The following is a 19,260-nucleotide window of genomic DNA, read 5'->3' as shown; positions in this document are numbered from 1 at the left end:
GAGGTTAGTTCAGGTTTTGCCTAAGCAAAGGCTTGACTGATTTTTTCGCAAGCGAATAAAAATTCTTGCATGAATGCTTAAATAAGCATTTATGTCATCACAATACATTAAAGTGAACGCCTGCCTCACATCTGCCAGCCTATTGCAATGAGTGAGGTTGCAAGTCTTTTTTTAATTGCACTAAAGTCATCACCTAGCACGAAGATAAAAAAGTATGTGAACTGGAAGAAGCTTTCCATATTCAAAGACAACATAATAATTGTTCATCTATACCATCTATCTCATTGTTAAATTTAGAGCTGCAGCTTCTGATGTATTCCATGATGTCACATAATGGCATGCGTGTGCAGGGTGTGTTTCCTTTTTGTTTTGGATCAAATAAATTTCAGTTGTTAGACAGCGCTTGTCCTGCATCCTCTTCGTGTTGACATCATTTTCAGTACTGATTTCGGACCTCTGAATCCTTTCCAACTGCTTGGTTGAGTGGTTCGGTTCCCGAAGCGCTCCTGACAGTCCAGACCTCTGAATGGTGAAAACGAGAGTTCCCTTAACAGCCTGTAGTCAGCCTTGTAGAACGCAGGCAATATGGCCCGCATAATTTTGACTAAGAATGTACCTTAAGCTGACCTCTCTGCCTTTTTTATCATTAAAATTTTCTCTCTCTTGACGTGACTTGAAAAAAAGATAAAAGAAGACACAAGTACTGGCCCTCACGCTTCAGAGACGATGGTCGGGGGCAGCTGGTGATGGTCCCCGGCAAGAATGCACTTGGGTGCTCGGAGAAGCGCCATCCAGCAAGCAACTTCCAGGGACTGCACATTAGAAATTGGCCTGTTTCACTCGGCTGCATGACAAAGGCTTCTCACAGTGATCTCCACTTACCGTGTGCACTCAATTCTGAAGTGCACTTTTTTTTCCGAATAATGTGCTACAATACGACACACGTTAGACTTGAATACTAAACCAAAGCTAAAATAGTGGTAAGCTACTGTCACTGGAATTAAAGATTCATGCGTCACTACAGCTGTGGTAGCTGCAATAGCTTTGTGCCTGCTCTGCAAGTTTGTTAGACTGCCATGGTCTGCAAAGTGTCTAAGGAATGTGGTATCTCAAATGCCATAGATGGCACTAAGGATTAAATATTCTGGGCCGTCGGCAGTGATAAGGAGGCCTTTGACAGAAACTATAAGTGATAAGTCCACTGTAGCTCGAATGTAACACATTTTTCAGAGTGAGAACAAATTGCCATTCCTTTCTTACTGTGAAAAACTTGTGAGTGAACACTCAAGAGCATAGCACTTACCCAAATTTTTTTAAATATATGAAAATCAGGGTGCACGTTAACAATGCAGAGAATTGCATTCTTCATTTCAGGCCATGAAAATCAGCAGCGCATTACCATCAAGGGCACAGTAGAAGCAAGCACGATACTCCTGTCTTGCACACGCCAACTCTCTCTTACGCCTGCAGACATAGCAATCTCATCACACCCTCAACTGCCCTTTTCTTGGCACCCATTCTGTTACTCTAATAGACGACCGGTTTTATCGTACCATTTTTTAAAATGCACACTGCAGCCCCACAATGGCCTAGAGCAGAAGCGCAACAGATGTATATGTTACAAAAAGGATAGGCAGATGGTGTCACCATCCCGTGTGATGTGAATTCTGCGACCCCCCCCTCCTCCTCCGACTCCTCTGTGAACTTTGAGCAGACGAAACAGCAAGCTGCGTCTGGTCCTCCAGCTCCTTGGCTCTCCTATCTGGACATAATCTACATTGTTACCGCCATGTTGCCACACCTATCTTTGCGTACCCCAGGGCTCAATAAGACCAGTTATAGCCCATTTAACAAAAGTTCAGTGTTCCATCCCCTACTAAACAAGACATACCGAAACAATGTGGTTGTTCACAAAAGATTACAGGACACTTACGGGAGATTAGATTACTGAAAAGCCTGAATTCCCATGAATTCTGGATACATATTCTCAAAATCAAAGTTTCAGTGTGTAATAGCCCTGGTGATCTACACAGTGATCTATTATATTAGAAATGCCACGCCTTAACAGATCATAAATGCCTATTTCCCAAGGACCACGTGTCCTGTAAAGTTCCGTGGCTGACTGCACCTTGTTAGGATCGGCCCGCTGCATGTGTTCCAATCCAACCGGGACGGGGCGCACTTAAGAGAACTGCGGATAACCGGCAGCCACGTGGCGCGGGGTCAGCTCAGGGGAGTTCTCGAGGGGAGGTAATTGGCGGAACCTCCCCATGAGCTTTTCGAGACACCAGACAATGTGCTACCCGGCCGCACCACCCAGGACGACTCAGAGTTCTACGAAGCCCCTCTGACGTCTGCTCCGGATCATTACACCTGTGTGTGTGTGCGGCACGTGTATGTGAGTCCTCGTCCTCCTCCAAATCGACAGCCCTCATCCTCCTCCAAAATGGTGGGTCATCTTCAATGACGTCGAACTGTGACGTCAAGCAGAGTGCTTATAAGCAGCGATTGTCGACTGCTAAAGTGTGCTCGTTGTCGTGCTAGAAATGCACTCGTGAGCTGCGTGCTCGTTGTCGTGCTTGAAATGTACTCGTGAGCTGTGTGCTCGTAAGCTGTTTGCTGTATGTTTAGCCTTGTGGGCTCCATTTGGGAGTCATGCTAGACTGTCGATGTATGTCTTGTCTAAGATGTAAATAATGTAAATAAATCCTGTTCACCTAGTTCCTCCTAAGTTCATCCCTACAGCTACGACTGCCAAATCTTACATCTGAATGGCAGCGGTTAGATCGGCCTACAGCTCATAGATCGTCCGACAACTCTAGAACAAATGGTTGCAGCGGCGAGATCGTCCGACGACTCTTACATCTGGTTGGCAGCGGTGAGATCGCTCTATGACTCATAGATCGGCCTACGACTCGGAGACAGCAACGGCAGCTCACGGACTTTGACACATCGTGACCGACCGGTATCCTGATCAAGTTGGAGGCGACTTGGGATTGACCACCTCTTGCAACTGACTGGATACGGCAGGGAAGGACTGGTGATATGGTGCTGCTTCAGTGGGTAAGCGTTTGGTTTTGGCTGTAAGATTTACCAGGCTTCAATTTCTCTGTGTTTTTGAATTAGATTTGCTGGGGATCTTTTACTTGTATTTTGATTTGCGTGGGTATCGCAACAAGTATTGTGTGACAGCAGAGCCAAAGCTTAAAGTAGCGACCATGGTCCTAATGTGTTTGACGAGAGCTGACCTGTTGTGGTTGTGTGAGGAGATCGAGGTAGACATTTATTTATTTATTTATTTATTTATTCATACTGTCAACCCTCTGCTGAGGGTTCTTACAGGGAGGGTTTAAATACAGGCAGACCATATATACAGGTGCATCAAGTGGCAGCGGAATCACAAAAATACATGTTTAACAATTTTTCAAATTCACAAACATCACTGGCTTCTGCCACAAAGCTTGGTATTGCGTTCCAGAGTTCAATCACGGCAGGGAAAAAAGAAAAGCGGAACACATCACTATGAGCAAAGTATGGACGTAAAACATATTGATGGTTAACACGACTGCTTCGTTTTCCTGGAAGATGCACATACTCATCTTTGTTGATTTTTAAATGTCCATGTAGTATTCTGTAAAACACTTTCAGACGATTTTTTAGCCTTCGTACTTCTAGTGTTTCCAGTTCACAAGACTGCAACATCAGTGTAACGGATTCTATACGGCGGTACTTTGAGCATATGAAGCGCGCGGCACGACGTTGAACTTTTTCTAACTTTGTAGTCATTTCTTTCTGATGAGGGCTCCAGATGACTGAGGCGTATTCAAGTAAAGGTCTAACAAAAGTTTTATAAGCCATCAGCTTTACATCTCGCGAAGCTTGACCTAGTTTTTGCCTTAAGAAACCTAATCTCTGATTCGCCTTCGAGCACACATTTTCTATGTGCGTATGCCATGTCAGATTATGCGTAACTGTAACACCTAGATACTTAAACTGGTTAGCACGAACTAACAAATTACCATCGATGTAATAGTTAAAAGGCAGAACGTTTACTTTCTTAGTCATATGTGTGTATGTTGATTTATTGTAGTTTATATTCATACCCCATAATTTACACCATCGGCTGAAATTTTCTAAACAACGACTAACTCTGAGTTGATCCTGAACATTGGTTACGGTAGAATAAATTAGGCAATCATCTGCAAAAAGCTTCATTTTTACCGGTTCTGCAATAACAGAAGAGATATCGTTTATATATATAAGAAATAACAGTGGGCCCAAGACTGACCCCTGAGGAACACCTGAAAGCACTTGGAGTGGACTCGACAGGCTGCCATCTAAACTTACAGTCTGTTTACGATCACTTAAATATTCTTTTATCCATAGCACTAATCTTTCATCGATACCTATTTCTCTCAGTTTAAAGATCAGCTTATTATGCGGAACCTTATCGAAGGCTTTTGCAAAATCTATACAAATGACGTCAATCTGATGCTTCTCATCTAAGGCGGCAGCGAGATCATGAACTACTTCAATTAATTGTGTAATGGTAGATAGTCCAGTACGGAAGCCATGCTGGTTTGAGTAAAGTAAACTATTCACTTCTAGAAATCGTAAAATATGTTTTGCGATGATGTGCTCCAGAATTTTACAACTGATACATGTGAGTGAAATAGGACGGTAATTATTTACAAGTGTGTGATCACCGCCTTTGTGCACTGGTATAACTACGGCCCTGCGCCAGTCTGTGGGTAGAGAATGCGTATGTAATGATTTCGCGAAAATTATCGTTAAGTAGTATGACATCCATTCAGCATAGCGTTTCAGAAATTCTGGACAAATTCTGTCAGGTCCACTAGATTTTTTTCCATCTAAACTCAGCAGCAATTGGAACACCCCTTCTTGTTTGATTTCTAGATTTCCCATTGGGTAACGTGTTATATATGGTAAATGCTCGTCTGTATTCATGTTTGTATTATTAGTAAACACAGATTGAAAGAAGTAATTAAAATGTTCGGCAATGTCCGCAGACTTTGTTAACTTTATGTTGTCCTTTACAATTTCTTCAATTTTATCCTTCCTACTGCTAAGATATCTCCAGAATTTTTGTGGGGAACTTTTTAGGAACCCTGTCAGTGTTTGTTCAAAGAATTGCTTTTTGGATAGTGTCAGAGTATGCCTCAACTCTGCGCGAAGTCTCGGTATTTCGTCCGAACCTTTTTTCTTTTGACGCAGTCGCTTTAATTTTCTTTTCATGTGAATGATGCCGCGGTTAATCCAAGGTCGGCGTTGTTTAGTCTTTTTTTTTCGAGTTGGCACAAATCGGTCCACACAATGCTCTACTATATCCTTAAATTCATTCCAAAGCTCATCTACAGTTTTTTCCTTTGCATGGTGCTCAAATTGGCCAAACGAGAATTCCAAAAAATCTAATATTGAATTGTCATCAGCACGTTTGTAGTCCTTTACCGTAATTATAGGGGAGCATTTCATACGGGGCACACTGCTAGTAGCCATATTCACTACAATCATTCGGTGATCGGAAATACCTTCCTCAATTGTCAACAAATGATGTTCTATATTATTGGATAGGAACACTAGGTCCAACAATGACCGCGACCTAGAAGTTATTCTTGTGTCCTCTTGAACGATTTGATTTAGATTAAAAGAAAACATTATATCCAGTAGTTTATCAGCGCTGGATGCTTCAGCGCCGCTGCAGAGTAGGTCTTGCCAGTTAATGTGCGGTAAATTGAAGTCTCCGGCCATAATTAACCGCGTGTTCCTATGTACATTGTTGCACAAGAATGTGTTCAATCGGTTTAGGAAGTCAAGCGAAGTCGAAGGTGGCCGATATATTGCACCGACTAGATAAACGACACTTTGAAAGGAAATTCTGCACCAAACTGTTTCAGGGATGTCACATAGAGGAAGACTTGACGGAAGCAGAGATTCGTAAAACCATTCTCACAAGTAACAATGATTTGAAATTCATAGAACAAATTAGCAAACGAATTCTAAGCAAAAGACAGGAACGGGAATCAATTAGGTAAGAACGCCAAGAGCGTGAGCAAAAACGGCAACAGGTTGAGAAAGAAATGGCAGCAGTGAGGAAACAGATACAGGATTTACAGCAGTTAAACGCACGAAGTCAACAGCGGCTTGAGAAATCTGTAGGCTGGACGCAGCGAAAGTGGGAAGTAGATAGCAGATTTTGCTCAAAAGCCGAGGAAAGTAGTAGTACCTGTGACAGTAGCAGCACGCTCATAGGTGAACTCGAAGTGCTAGCAGCTAAAAAAGCCTTAGAGGCAGCAGAGGCCCTTAAAGGCCAGAGTGAAAGCGCCGCGGTGCTGTGCCAACAGAGGACTGTAGAGACAGCTAGGCCAGCTGCGAACAAATTGGCACAGTTACCGCGCGTGTGCGTCGCATCTCATGGTAGCGAGGTCGTTAGCGAGGTACAGAATACTGCGGACTTGACAGACGCGAGCACCCATGTCGAGTCAGATCTGCGTGCCGAAGTGAAATGCGAGCTGGACGATGCAGTTGAGGGTAATTCTCAGGATTGCGAGCTCCGTAGCTCAAGGGAAGACAACTGCATTGTTCAGGGATCGGTGCGGCTCTCCGCCAGTCTAGTTAGCCAAGAGAGGGGTGATTTAGTTATTAATCACTCAGACTGTGCAGGTAAGAGACCGATCCGGGCCGACGAGATGTGTAACGGCCAGCACAAGGCGCGAGATGATGGCATGAAAGAGAGTTCGAGGAAAAAGCGCCGCAGAAAGAAGCGCGCTAAAGATCGGAATGCGGTGGCTAACGTAGCGCTGCTAAAGGTAGCGACAGGCGCGAAAAGCGAAGGCGCGAGGAAAAGAAAGGTGCGGTCATCGTTGACGATGTTGACGCACCCAACGCGTTCGAGCCACCGGTCAAAGAGAGACCGATAAGCATGTTCTGCACGGACACGGGCAAAGGGCACGGGGCAGTTAAATTCCTCGTCGTTCCGTCGTTCTTTTCGAAGCTCAGCGTGTAGGACAAAGAAGTGCAAGGTGGCAAGACGAGATGAGATGGTAAGGAGGCGCGACGCGGTTAATCGAGTTCGTGAGGAAAGAGGGGCGCCAGGACGCAAATTGGCAGGAGACTGTAACGTCTTGGAGGAGCTGATAGTGAGTCAGCCCTTTTGTTGTTCCTGGGTGGCCAGAATAGCTTTCGAACCGCGACCACCTCGAGTACGGCTCAAAAGTATGAGTCAGTCGTAAGTGTTTGGAACGTGAGGCCATGAGAGCTTCAATAGAAGTGAAACGTGGTTTGTTTTATTTTTGAGCATTTGAAAAATATCACGATTTAAGACTACAGTTTCTTTCAGTAGGTAAAGGTATGAGCTTTGTTTTTGTTTTGTTTGAGAAGCTCCGAGAGTTGAAAGACGCGTTTTAAGTAAACCTGTAGTTTAGCGAGTTGTTAGTTAATGAGTAAAAAGGCTTTCTTTTTTTTGTTTGTGTAAGTAACCTGAGTGTCAAGGTTATCGTTGAGAGGCCTATCGTAACGCGTGTGTTAGTTAACCTTCATTTTTATGTGTTTCTTTTTATTTTCTAAGGTTAAGCAGATAGATTTTCAGTAAGTGCGTGATCTACACTAAGAGTTCGTAGTTCCATTAGCGCGTGTCCTGTGCGGACGGAGGGAAGCATATCGTTTATGACTGGGTTGCTCGTGTGTGTTGAGGGCAGCCATATTCTGACTTCTCTAGTACGCGTGCGTAGAGCTAGTTATTAGAAGACATTTGTTCAAAGGTTCCTCTATCTTGCGTAAGTTACACAAGTTTGGCTGTTCGTTTAAGGAACGTGTCCTGTGTGGACTAAAGGAACAAATGTGAGTAAGCGTAATGAAATGTTTGCGTAAGACGCAAGTATGCGTTCGGAATAGGGACCACAAAGCTAGCGTGTTTGTGATTACGTACCTGTGGAGTTGGCCAGACTGTTCAGTCGCAACAGTACGTGAGATAAGTACGCCACTGCGATAAGGTAAGAACAGGCTGTTCATGAAGTTAGGCTGCTTAAGTTATGTTCAGGTATTGGTGATTAAGAGCCTTCAGTTTGATTCTGCGTAAACCTTTACTCCTGTGCAGCGCGACGGTCGGGTTTGGTCGAACTCAAGAGGAACGTGAACGCTCGCTTTGGCGGGACAAAATTTTGCGGCAAAATTTGGGATTCCCAGTTGAGTGACTTGTATTGAAATTTTGATAGGAAGCCTGGTAGGTTAACAGCTGATTCCGGGCGTTTGAATGCTGAGCGGTATTGTGTTGCTGGGTCGACTCTTCTGTGCCAGTTAGTGTGAGATGGTTGAAGGCATTGAAAGTGCGCAGGGGTTGCAGAGCTACCTGGCCATCATCTTGCTCGCCAGCCATTCTCTTCCTGCCCAGCGGTTACCAGCACTGGCCAGGCGAGATTTTTCCGGGCCATGGAGGAGCTGTTAGGATCGGCCCGTCGCACGTGTTCCATCCAACCGGGACGGGGCGCACTTCAGAGAACTGCGGATAACCGGCAGCCACGTGGCGCAGGGTCAGCTCAGGGGAGTTCTCGAGGGGAGGTAATTGGCGGAACCTCCCCATGAGCTTTTCGAGACACCAGACAATGTGCTACCTGGCCGCGCCACCCGGGACGGCTCAGAGTTCTACGAAGCCCCTCTGACGTCGGCTCCGGATCATTACACCTGTGTATGTGTGCGGCACGTGTATGTGAGCCCTCATCCTCCTCCAAATCGACAGCCCTCATTCTCCTCCAAGTCGACAGCCCTCATCCTCCTCCAAAAGGGCGGGTCATCTTCAATGACGTCGAACTGTGACGTTAAGCAGAGTGCTTATAAGCAGCGATTGTCGGCTGCTAGAGTGTGCTCGTTGTCGTGCTAGAAATGTACTCGTGAGCTGCGTGCTCGTTGTCATGCTTGAAATGTACTCGTGAGCTGTGTGCTCGTGAGCTGTGTGCTCGTAAGCTGTGTGCTGTATGTTTAGTCTTGCGGGCTTCATTTGGGAGTCACGCTAGACTGTCGATGTATGTCTTGTCTAAGATGTAAATAATGTAAATAAATCCTGTTCACCTAGTTCCTCCCAAGTTCATCCGTACAGCTACGACTGCCAAATCTTACATCTGAATGGCAGCGGTTAGATCGGCCTACAGCTCGTAGATCGTTCGACAACTCTAAAACAAATGGTGGCAGCGGCGAGATCGTTCAACGACTCTTACAACCTATACAAATACAAAAACTGTCACAACAATACATGAACAAAATCGACATGTAAGTATAGTCAAGCCCATTTATAACAATATTCAAGTGTCAAGAAAATTGCATTGTTATAACTGATAGTTGTTATAATAGGGTTGCACGAAAAAAACAGAGGACAAACACTGAAATTTTAATTAAGCAGGAAAACACACAGTCAAAGCCACATGGCATTACTGGTTACTCCTACTATGAACGTTATGTTATGTTTCCAGAGCTAAAATCTGAATTTTTAAGGTATCAAGCATTACCATTACCAAATTACCAATGTTTTCTTTCGGCAGCGGGCGCTGCCGAAAGAAAACATTGGGAGAGAATGGGCAATGAGATGGCAACAAAGGGACGAAGGCGGGAGGTGGTTGAGCGACGCGAAGAGGGGGAAGGCAAACGAACGATGACAGGGAACCGAACGCAAGGGAAGAGAAAAGAAGGCTAGAAGGGAGGCCAGAAACCAGTCGTAGCTTTCCACATGCGAAGGGGCGCTATCCGCTTTCTCAGGGAATGGGCGGCGCTGCAAGGGAGCTGCCGGAAGCTGATGGCACTTCTCACGCTCGTGCCGTTGGGTTCGCAGTTCTGCATGGGTCGCATTGTATAATTTAGGTTTTTAATGCATTGTATCTATGGGCAGTTTGCTGGGACTGCACTAATCCATCGTAAAGCATGGAATGTTGTAAAATTGGGGGATGCACAGCTGGAATTCCACACAACACTATTAGCATGGACGCATGCTCCGTATCTTAAGGTATATGAGTAGCCCCCCAACCTGCGAGCATTCATCAATGACGGCCACTTGGAAGTGGCCATCGGGCAGGTTCCTCAGTGGCCCATCATCTGAGGCCGTGGTGAGCGTCGACAGCACCACGTCGGCATTGGCGAGGATTCGGCCAATGGCCCTGCGCTCGCGGTCTTTGAGCTCTTTACGCAGTTCTGCGAGCTTGCCACGCATTTGGTAGCCCTTGGCCTTGCTCTTGGCAGTTGAGGACTGAAGAAAGATCACAAAAGTAGGAAAGAGTCTGTTAGGAAACAAATAAACTGAGACGCTCACAATAAGACTCAGTTGAACTAAATTCTCTGATAAGCAAAAACCTTTTTGAGAACTTTGGTAAGTTTTCCATGCAACCAGTGTACTTCCTTTGGACCAAACATCTCACAGGGTAAACAGCTTTTCCAGGTAGTACATCCATTCTCTTCTTAAAGTCTAGTGCAAAAAGAGTGAGTGGACTGAGGCTGACTGCTTAGCAGACATTGCTTGCACTTTTTTCAGGGGTTACACTATGTGCCAACCACAATGTCAGTTGAATTACAAATGTTTGAAAGGAGTTTCTGGACCCAAACTTAAAGGAGTACTGGCATATTTCAGCACATATTTGCATAGTTTTAGAAACCACACCACATTTCTTTTTTGCACGTAAAAGAATTTGCATGAAATTTGGACATGAAGGTGACACGAACTATGAGAATAAAAAAATTAAATTATGTGTTTTTATGCACCAAAAACTATGATATGATTATGAGGCATGCAATGGTGGGAGACTCTGGATCAATTTTGGACCAAATGAAGTTTTTTGACGTACACCCACCAATGCATGGTACATCGGCATTATCGCATTTCGCCTACACTGAAATGCTGTCACCATGGCCGGAATTTGATACCGTGTCCTCGGGCTTAGCAGCTCAACGCCAAACCTACTACACCACCAGGGCAGGGAAGTATAGAAACACTTATAAGGTATTTTTGAAATGCAACACCAGGCACCACTGACATGTCATTATCACATCATGACACAGAGCAAAATTTGCCGATGTCATGTAGCAGTAATGCTAGGTGCGAAGGGGGTGTTTTGATGGATGTTACCCCTCCCCCCCTCCCACAGAAAATTAAGAACTGCAGCGCTGTGGTTGTACGTGGCAGCTGTAGCAATCACAGTAACACCTTACAATGCCAGAACTAGCACAATAACAGAGCGAAACAGTCTAACTGTAGAAAAACTAATAAGCGCAGACTTAGAACGAATTTATATGTAAACTAGGTGTGCTCTCAAGGTTAGAGAACCTGTTTCTTTTCAAGTGGTATATATTCTCTTCTATAACTTTGTTGTTACTTTTATGACCTCAGATAAAGAAAAACCCTTTTTTAGTGCACAAAACATTGAAGGAAGGAAGAAGGCATACTGTCCTGTCACCTTCTTCCTTGAACATTTTGTGCACCACTGAAAAGGGCTTTTCATTGCCTGGAGTAGTAATGTTTCACCGACCAGCCCAAGCTACCACCCTTTCGTGACTTGCGACTTCTATGCCATGACTTTTGTTATAAACTGTTCTACATTTTCTCTCATAATGCAGTGTTGCATTCAAAGATTTCATTATTACTTGTATAATACTACATTCAATTTTTATTATACAGTATTTATTTTCACCCAAAAAAGCTTGTTGCGATATTTTGTACTGTACTTCAGTTTTTTTACATTCAGTATTTTATCTTATATATACCTCATCCCTTCTGCTTGGACTTTTACAAGGTCTGCAGTATTTCATAAATAAAAAAATAATTGAAAAAAAATGAAGAGTGCCCATGTACCATGATGCAGTATGGCAGTATGGAGTATGGCAGTATGGAGTATGGCAGTATGGATGCAGTATGGCATCATGTACCATGATGCCATACTGCATCCACCTCCTCGTTACCAAAACCGAAGTGCAAGCATCACAGTAAATTATTTAGTGTGGTCCGACAGTCACTAGCATATTTATGAAGGTTGAGACCTACATTTAGAATTCTTTAAATTACAAATAAGCCATGTCATGTTGGCTCTCTCTTAAAGGGCCCCTCATCAAAAGTCAGCATTGACAAGTACCATGTGCGTGTTGATTACTGCATCTGTAGTTGTCAAACCACTGCACGGCGCAAAAGCAGCTCAAATTTCAAATGAAAGAAAGCTTGTCATCATGAGGGAACCCCGCCTCCTGCCGGAGAATCACACACATGAACGTTAGACAAACCGACTGCAACGTCACTGGTCATGACATGTGACTTCGGTAAACCATCCACTGCAGAGTGTGCAAATTCACATCTCAAGTGCCTCCCAACGAAAAAAGAAGAAAGCGGGGCCTTAAATGTGATGTGGTTGTCAGTGCATGCCTTTGGCCAAATCTATTGCCCTTTAAACACACAAGCCAGCCAAACTAACAAGTAGCTGAGGCATAAACATGCGGAAGAAATTAAGAATAACATACGCATCCACCAGCTGTTCGAGCTTTATCAAATTGGAATGTTTAATTGCTCACATCAACGGTGATCCTTATGCCATTCACTCAATATTGGCAACAGCACATCTGTGTTGCACACATGCAATTCCATTTCTTGCTTCTTGCGGTTTTTGACTTCATCCCCATGCATGTTTCTTTCTTATTTTTTCCAATTTAAATTCAGTTGAGAGTCAGCCTCCAAGTTATCCTCTTCTATGCCTCTCATGTTCCGTTTGCACCATCAAAATTAGTAATAAACCTTCAAACTTCAATAAGTGGGGAAAAAGCAGGCAGGTGAACAGGCAATTGGCAACTACGGCGTCGATTCTAGGAACGCTAGGGGAGAGATGCTGGTAGAATTCGCAGAAAGGAATAAGCTGAGAATAATGAACACCGTTTTCAGGAAACGTAGCAACAGAAAATGGACTTGGAAAAGCCCTAATGGTGAAACAAGAAATGAAATTGATTTCATACTTTCTGCCGATCCCAGCATAGTGCAGGATGTAGAAGTGATAGGTAGGGTAAAGTGCAGTGATCATAGGATAGTGAGGGCTACGATTCACGTCACTTTGAAGAGAGGAAGAGTAAAATTGGTCAAGAAAAAACAGGTCAACCTAGAGGTGGTAAGGGTAAAAGCAGACAAATTCAGGCTCATGCTTGCAAACAAATATGCAGCCTTAGAACAGAGAGATGAAGATGACATAGATGTAATGAATGAAACCGTAACTAGGCTGGCTTCAGGGGCAGCAACTGAAGTGGAAGGCAAGGCACCACGGCAACCAGTGGGCAAGCTCTCCCGAGTAACAAAGGACCTAATAAAGAAACAACAAATAATGAAAGTGTCAAACTCAAGAGATAAGATAGAATTCGCGGAACTGTCAAAACTCATCAACAAGGCAAAGATAAGTGATATTAGAAACTATAACGTGAGAAATACTGAAGAAGCCATAAAATATGGACACAGCCTGAAATCAGTGAGAAGGAAACTTGGCATAGGACAAACCAAGATGTATGCACTGAAAGATAAGCAGGGTAATATCATCAGTAATCTCGAAGCTATAGTAAAAGCAGCAGAAGAGTTCTATACTGACCTGTACAGTACCCAGAAGAGTCAGGATAGCTCCATTAGAAACAGTAATGAACAGGATACAGAAACTCCTCCTATAACTAACGATGAGGTCAGAAGGGCCTTGCAAGGCATGAAATGGGGAAGAGCGGCAGGAGAAGATGGAATAACAGTAGATTTAATCAAAGATGAAGGAGACATAATGCTTAGAAAACTGGTTACTCTCTGTACGAAGTGTCTATCGACTGCAAGGGTCCCAGAAAACTCAGACATCAAAGAATTTAAAAATTAACGGCCTATTAACTTACTCCCAGCATTATATAAAATATTCACCAAGATGATCTCCAATAGAATAAGGGCAACACTGGACTTTAGTCAACCAAGGGAACAGGCAGGTTCAATGAAGGGATACGCTACAATGGATCACATCCATGTCATCAATCAGGTAATCGAGAAATCTGCAGAGTACAATCAGTTTGGACATATGGCTTTCATAGATTACAAAAAGGCATTTGATTCAGTAAAGATACCAGCAATCATAGAGGCATTACATAATCAAGGAGTACAGAACACTTACATAGATACCTTGAAAAATATCTACAGAGGTTCTACAGCTACCTTAATTCTACACAAGAAAAGCAGGAAGATACCTATAAAGAAAGGGGTCAGATGGGGAGACACAATCTCTCCAACGCTATTCACTGCATACTCAGAAGAAGTATTCAAGCTATTAAACTGGGAAGGCTTAAAAGTAAGGATTGACGGCGAATATCTTGGCAACCTTCGGTTTGCCGATGACACTGTTCTATTCAGCAACAATGCAGAAAAGTTACAACAAATCATTGAGGACTTTAACACAGAGAGTGTAAGAGTGGGGTTGATGATTGATATGCAGAAGACAAAGATAATGATGAGTAGCTGGGCATGGGAACAAGAGTTCAAGATCGCCAGTCAGCCTCTAGAGTCTGTGAAGGAGTATGTTTACCTAGGTCAAGTAGCCACAGGGAGCCCTGATCATGAAAAGGAAATTCAAAGAAGAATAAAAATGGGTTGGATTGCATACGGCAGACGTTGTCAGCTCCTGACTGGAAGCTTACCATTATCATTGAAAAGAAAGGTGCATAATCAGTGCATTTTGCCGGTGCTGACATATGAGGCAGAGACTTGGAGACCAACAAAGAAGCTTGTGAACAAGTTAAGGACCGCGCAAAGAGCAATGGAACGAAGAATGCTAGACATAACCTTCAAAGATGGAGAGCGGCTTGGGTCAGAGACCAAACGGGTATAGCCAATAGTCTAATCGACATTAAGAGAAAAAAAATGGCACTGGGCAGGTCATGTAATGCATAGGTTAGATGACCGTTGGACCATTCGGGCTAAAGATTGGGTACCAAGAGAAGGGAAGTGCAGTAGAAGAAGGCAGAAGACTAGGTGGTGCAATGAAATGAGGAAATTCGCAGGTGCTAGTTGGAATCAATTGGTGAGAGAGAGAGAGAGAGAGAGAGAGAGAGAGAGAGAGAGAGAGAGAGAGAGAGAGAGAGAGAGAGAGAGAGAGAGAGAGAGAGAGAGAGAGAGAGAGAGAGAGAGAGAGAGAGAGAGAGAGAGAGAGAGAGAGAGAGAGAGAGAGAGAGAGAGAGAGAACAACTTTATTGAAAATGCCTGCAGAATCAGTTAGGCACCCTCCACGCAGGGAGGACAAGCTTTCACCGCGACGCGGCCACTACGTCAGTCTCTTGTGTTGTGCTCCTTGAGGTCTTGGTCCCTTGCTACTTCCGCGGGTCCGAGAGGGCCGCCGCCCCCTTCCTGGGGGTGCTGCCCCCCTTCTCCTCGGTTTCGCGCGGTCGCTGCCTCTCTAGAGCTGCCGAGACCTGCTGGATGACCTTGAGTTGTGTCTCTTGATCATAGCTCCTTGTTGCAGCCTCTAGCTGCGGTGCAAGGCAGGTGCAGGGAAGGTGTAATTGGAGATCGCAGGGAGAGGCTTTTGTCCTGCAGTGTACATAAAATAGGCTGATGATGATGATCATTATGAAGTCCGAGCCTATATGTTCTCTCTTCAGTCGGCCAGGCTGAGCTTCATGATAAGCATGACCAAGGCCTGTATACTTTGAAGACAGGGGTCCTTCAGCCACGCCTCCAGGATTGTTGGATGCTGTGTAGGTGAAATGGAGGCCAGGCATTTCCACACGGCAGCACGGCTTCCTGGGCAATCCCACAAAACATGGGCATTGTCTGGGAAGCCACCGCATGCCTGAAAGGTGGGTCGTTTCAGCCTTCCCTGTATGTAGTGTAAGTGTGGCGTTGGCAGGGAGTTTGTCTGTGCACGCCACCACAGCAATGATGTTTAGTGCAGGTAATAGGAGCACGGTGTTCATTTAGAGCTCACCTACTCTGTCTCTCTGGTCTAGTCGCACGAGAGTTAAATTTTCTCCAGGGTCCAATGGCTCCTGCCATCAGAGAGGGGGGTCCAGAAGAGGCGCATGGGAGATGGCATGTGCGATCTTGTTCCCCCCAATCCCTGCATGACCAGGAAGCCATTTAACCCTGACTGTACTGTTTATCTGTCTTATGAAATATTAAGTCAATATATGGTGTAAATCTGACCGCAGACGGTTGCTGATAAGAGCCCCACATGGTGCCTGACAGTCGGTCCTAATGATGATATCTCTGCCATGCGAGGAATGTGCAGTAACCACTTCGATGATGGCAAGAAGTTCCATGTGAGTCTATGATGTGATGTTTTCATGTAGCCCCAACGAGAACGCTACTGTTGATTTTGCTACTCCTGTGCCACACCCTCTCTGTCCCAAAGAGGTGCCGATGTAGAGAGTGGTCTTCCTGTGCTGTCTTGAGTGCTTTGCCTGCTCAACGTTCTGCGTGTCTCTAGATTCGTGTTTCGTGGAACCAACCCGCATGCTGTCGTGTTGGCGTGGTTGTGAAATCCTGTCTGCCAGATGGCCAAGTACACTGAGAAGCCTTGAGGCATGCTTTGGAGCTGTGTATGCTGTGCTTAATTTGTGTGTTGGCTGATGTCATCGCGACTGGGCAACACGGCCAACCCCATGATTGTGCTTTTAGGGGCACAGTAGGGGAGACCAAGTGCTGTCTTGATCAATTTGTGGAGCAATAGTTCCAGTTTGCTTTTTTGCGACTTCGTAAGTTGCAAGTAAGAGTTTTGGTTCACGACTCTGAGAAGTGCCATGGCTTTAATACAGGGTTTTTCCGTAAAGTAATGATACTGCTTCCTGCACGGCACTGCAGTCACCAGTAGCGCGCTCCCCAGAGGCGGAACTTGTGGTGGAGGTTCTAAGCTAGGTAACGTACTGGTCAGCGATCGTGTCCGAGCTCTGTCACAGTGAGGATCTGAAGTGGCGCAAAAGCTGTTTTCGAGTTTTTGTCACGGCAGAAAACATAAAAAACGGAGCGTTCACCGGAGCAACAGTACGCAATTAAATTTTGCTTTCACCTGGGCAAAACCACTTCCGAGACACACTTGGTTAAGGAGGCTTACAGAGGTGATGTCCTGTCAAAGGCCCAGGTTTTTCAGTGGTTCAGCGAGTTCAAAAATGGACGGGAGACTGCTGAAGACATGGAGCAATCAGGACGCCCTTCAACGAGTGATTTGGATGAAAATGTGACCAAAGTAAAAAATCTTCTGGACTCCAACCATTGTATGAGTATCAGATTAATCTCCGAAGACCTCAAAATGTGTAAAAAAATGCTTCACAAAATTATTTATGAAAATTTGAACATGCGGAAGGTTTGTTCAAAATTGGTGCCAAAGGTGTTGGGTGATAAACGAAAACAATGACAAGTTGACATTTCCGCGAGATGCTGGTGCAGTTAGAAAGTGAATAGGACTTTTTAGACAACGTAATAACAGGTCACAAATCGTGGAAGCTCCAGTACGGCCCCGAAACCAAGCGCCAAAGGTCGGAGTGGCACACCGTGAACTCACCCCCACCCCAAGAAGGGGAGAATGTTGAAGTCCAAGGTAAAGACAATGTTCATTGTCTTTTTTGACAAGAGTGGGGTAGTCCACAAACAAGTTGTACCACTAGGACAAACCGTAAACACCATGTCCTACAAAGAAGTCCTTGAGTGCCTTCACAGAGCCGTCAAACGAAAACGACCGGAGATGCCAATGAGTAGAAACACCACCACAACAATGCTCCAGCCCACACTGCCTTTGTTGTGACTGCCAACCTGATCTGCCGCAGCCACCGCACCATGCCGCAGCCACCGTACAACTCCAATGTGAGCCTGGCAGACTTTTTCCTGATCCCAAAGCACAAGAGAAGCCTGAAAGGTCACCATTTCAACAATGTTCTCACTTTCTAATGGGCTGCCACAAAGTCTCTGAAAGAGATTACGGCAGCTGACTTCCAGGGAGCCTTTGCAGAGTGGGAATCGCATTGGCAGCAGCATATCGATGTCCGAGGAGACTATTTATTAACAGACCCAGTCTCATTACTTTACGGACAACCCCTACAATTCCTAGTGCTTGCTGTTCCTTGAGGCCCCCAACCCTCCATGTAACATGTTCGAGTCGACGTTTGATTTGTAAGAGTTGCTGTGTGATGTCATGCATCCATGTTGGAGCGCCGCCATTGTCTTGGAGCCAGAATCCAAGCACCTTCGTGTGTTGTGTTTGCAATATCATACTACCATCTACTGTGAGAGGAATTTATTTGCGACCCTTTTCTGCAAAAGAGCCCATCCAGTCAATGATGACCAAGTATTCAGACTTGGTGCTGGAGACAGTTATCCTTCTTGTGTAAGGGGAAGGGGTGGGGGAGTGAGAGAGAGAGGGGGAGAGAGAGCAAATGATAAATGAATGGCAGGAAGGTTAACACTCTGCTACCCTACACTGGTAAAGGAAAAGGGGAAGGTAATATTAAAAGGAATTCCTTATTGGTGTCTAAAGCTTGCTGTAAGGTCTCTTGAAGTTGGGTTGGGGACCCTTTGCTTGCCCAGAGGGTGATGTCGTTGGTATAAATTGTGTATTCCAGGTCTTGTACCTCCTAGAGTATGTGTGAGAGTTGGTGGAGTGCAAGTGAAAATAAGGTAGGGCAGAGGATGGAGCCCTGCTGTACCCCTGCGGTAATGTATTGAGTCTGTGCTCTAACTTCGTTGACCCACACTTGCACTGTGTGATTAGCTAGGAAGTCCCTGATGTAGTAATAGGAGGCGTTGTCCCACTTGGATGTTGCGGAGACATTCCATTATGGCCTTGTGAGAAAAGGTCTTGTCAAAGGCCCCCTTAATGTCGAGGCCAATGATGACTCGTACTTGACTACTGCTCTTGTGTGAGTAATTTTCAGCAAGGGCGAGCACGGCATGCTCCGCTGACCTAACTTTGCTATAACTGATCCCTCTGGTGTATATCTCAGTGTTGGAATCTTGGACGCAGCGTAACCTCTAAAGGGTAACCTTTTCCATGATTTTGCCAGGGCATAAGGTAAGGGAAATGTGATACAGGTTCGAGATGGAAGTCGAGGGCTTCCCAGGTTTCAGTATGGGGAAATATTTTCAGCGCTCCCTTCACACCGAGGGGATTGTCCCATGCTGCCATGCCTTTTATCATGCCCAATAAATATTGCTGGTAGTCATCTGGCAGTTTGTGTAGCACCTTATTCGTTATGCAATCCCCTCTGGGAGCTGTATTACATTTACTTGTACAGATG

At 44.9% G+C, this 19,260-nt stretch overlaps 1 protein-coding gene across 4 annotated transcripts in view; it reads right to left on the bottom strand.

The window, feature by feature from the left end:
- LOC142560917 (DNA-binding protein SMUBP-2-like) overlaps positions 1-19,260 on the bottom strand; it is a 97,190-nt gene that overhangs the window by 50,857 nt on the left and 27,073 nt on the right. For 3 of the 4 annotated variants that reach the window (XM_075673337.1, XM_075673336.1, XM_075673338.1), the window contains 2 exons: positions 10,028-10,246; positions 715-812 (listed from right to left, as the gene is read on the bottom strand). In XM_075673337.1, the coding sequence (XP_075529452.1) occupies positions 715-812; positions 10,028-10,246 (317 nt within the window). The remainder of the gene's footprint in view (positions 1-714; positions 813-10,027; positions 10,247-19,260) is intronic. The other variant, XM_075673339.1, reaches the window with a different exon arrangement.

Source organism: Dermacentor variabilis, chromosome 10 (assembly GCF_050947875.1).
Source record: "Dermacentor variabilis isolate Ectoservices chromosome 10, ASM5094787v1, whole genome shotgun sequence".
NCBI lineage: Eukaryota > Metazoa > Arthropoda > Arachnida > Ixodida > Ixodidae > Dermacentor > Dermacentor variabilis.
This window is presented reverse-complemented; position numbering and strand designations above follow the sequence as displayed.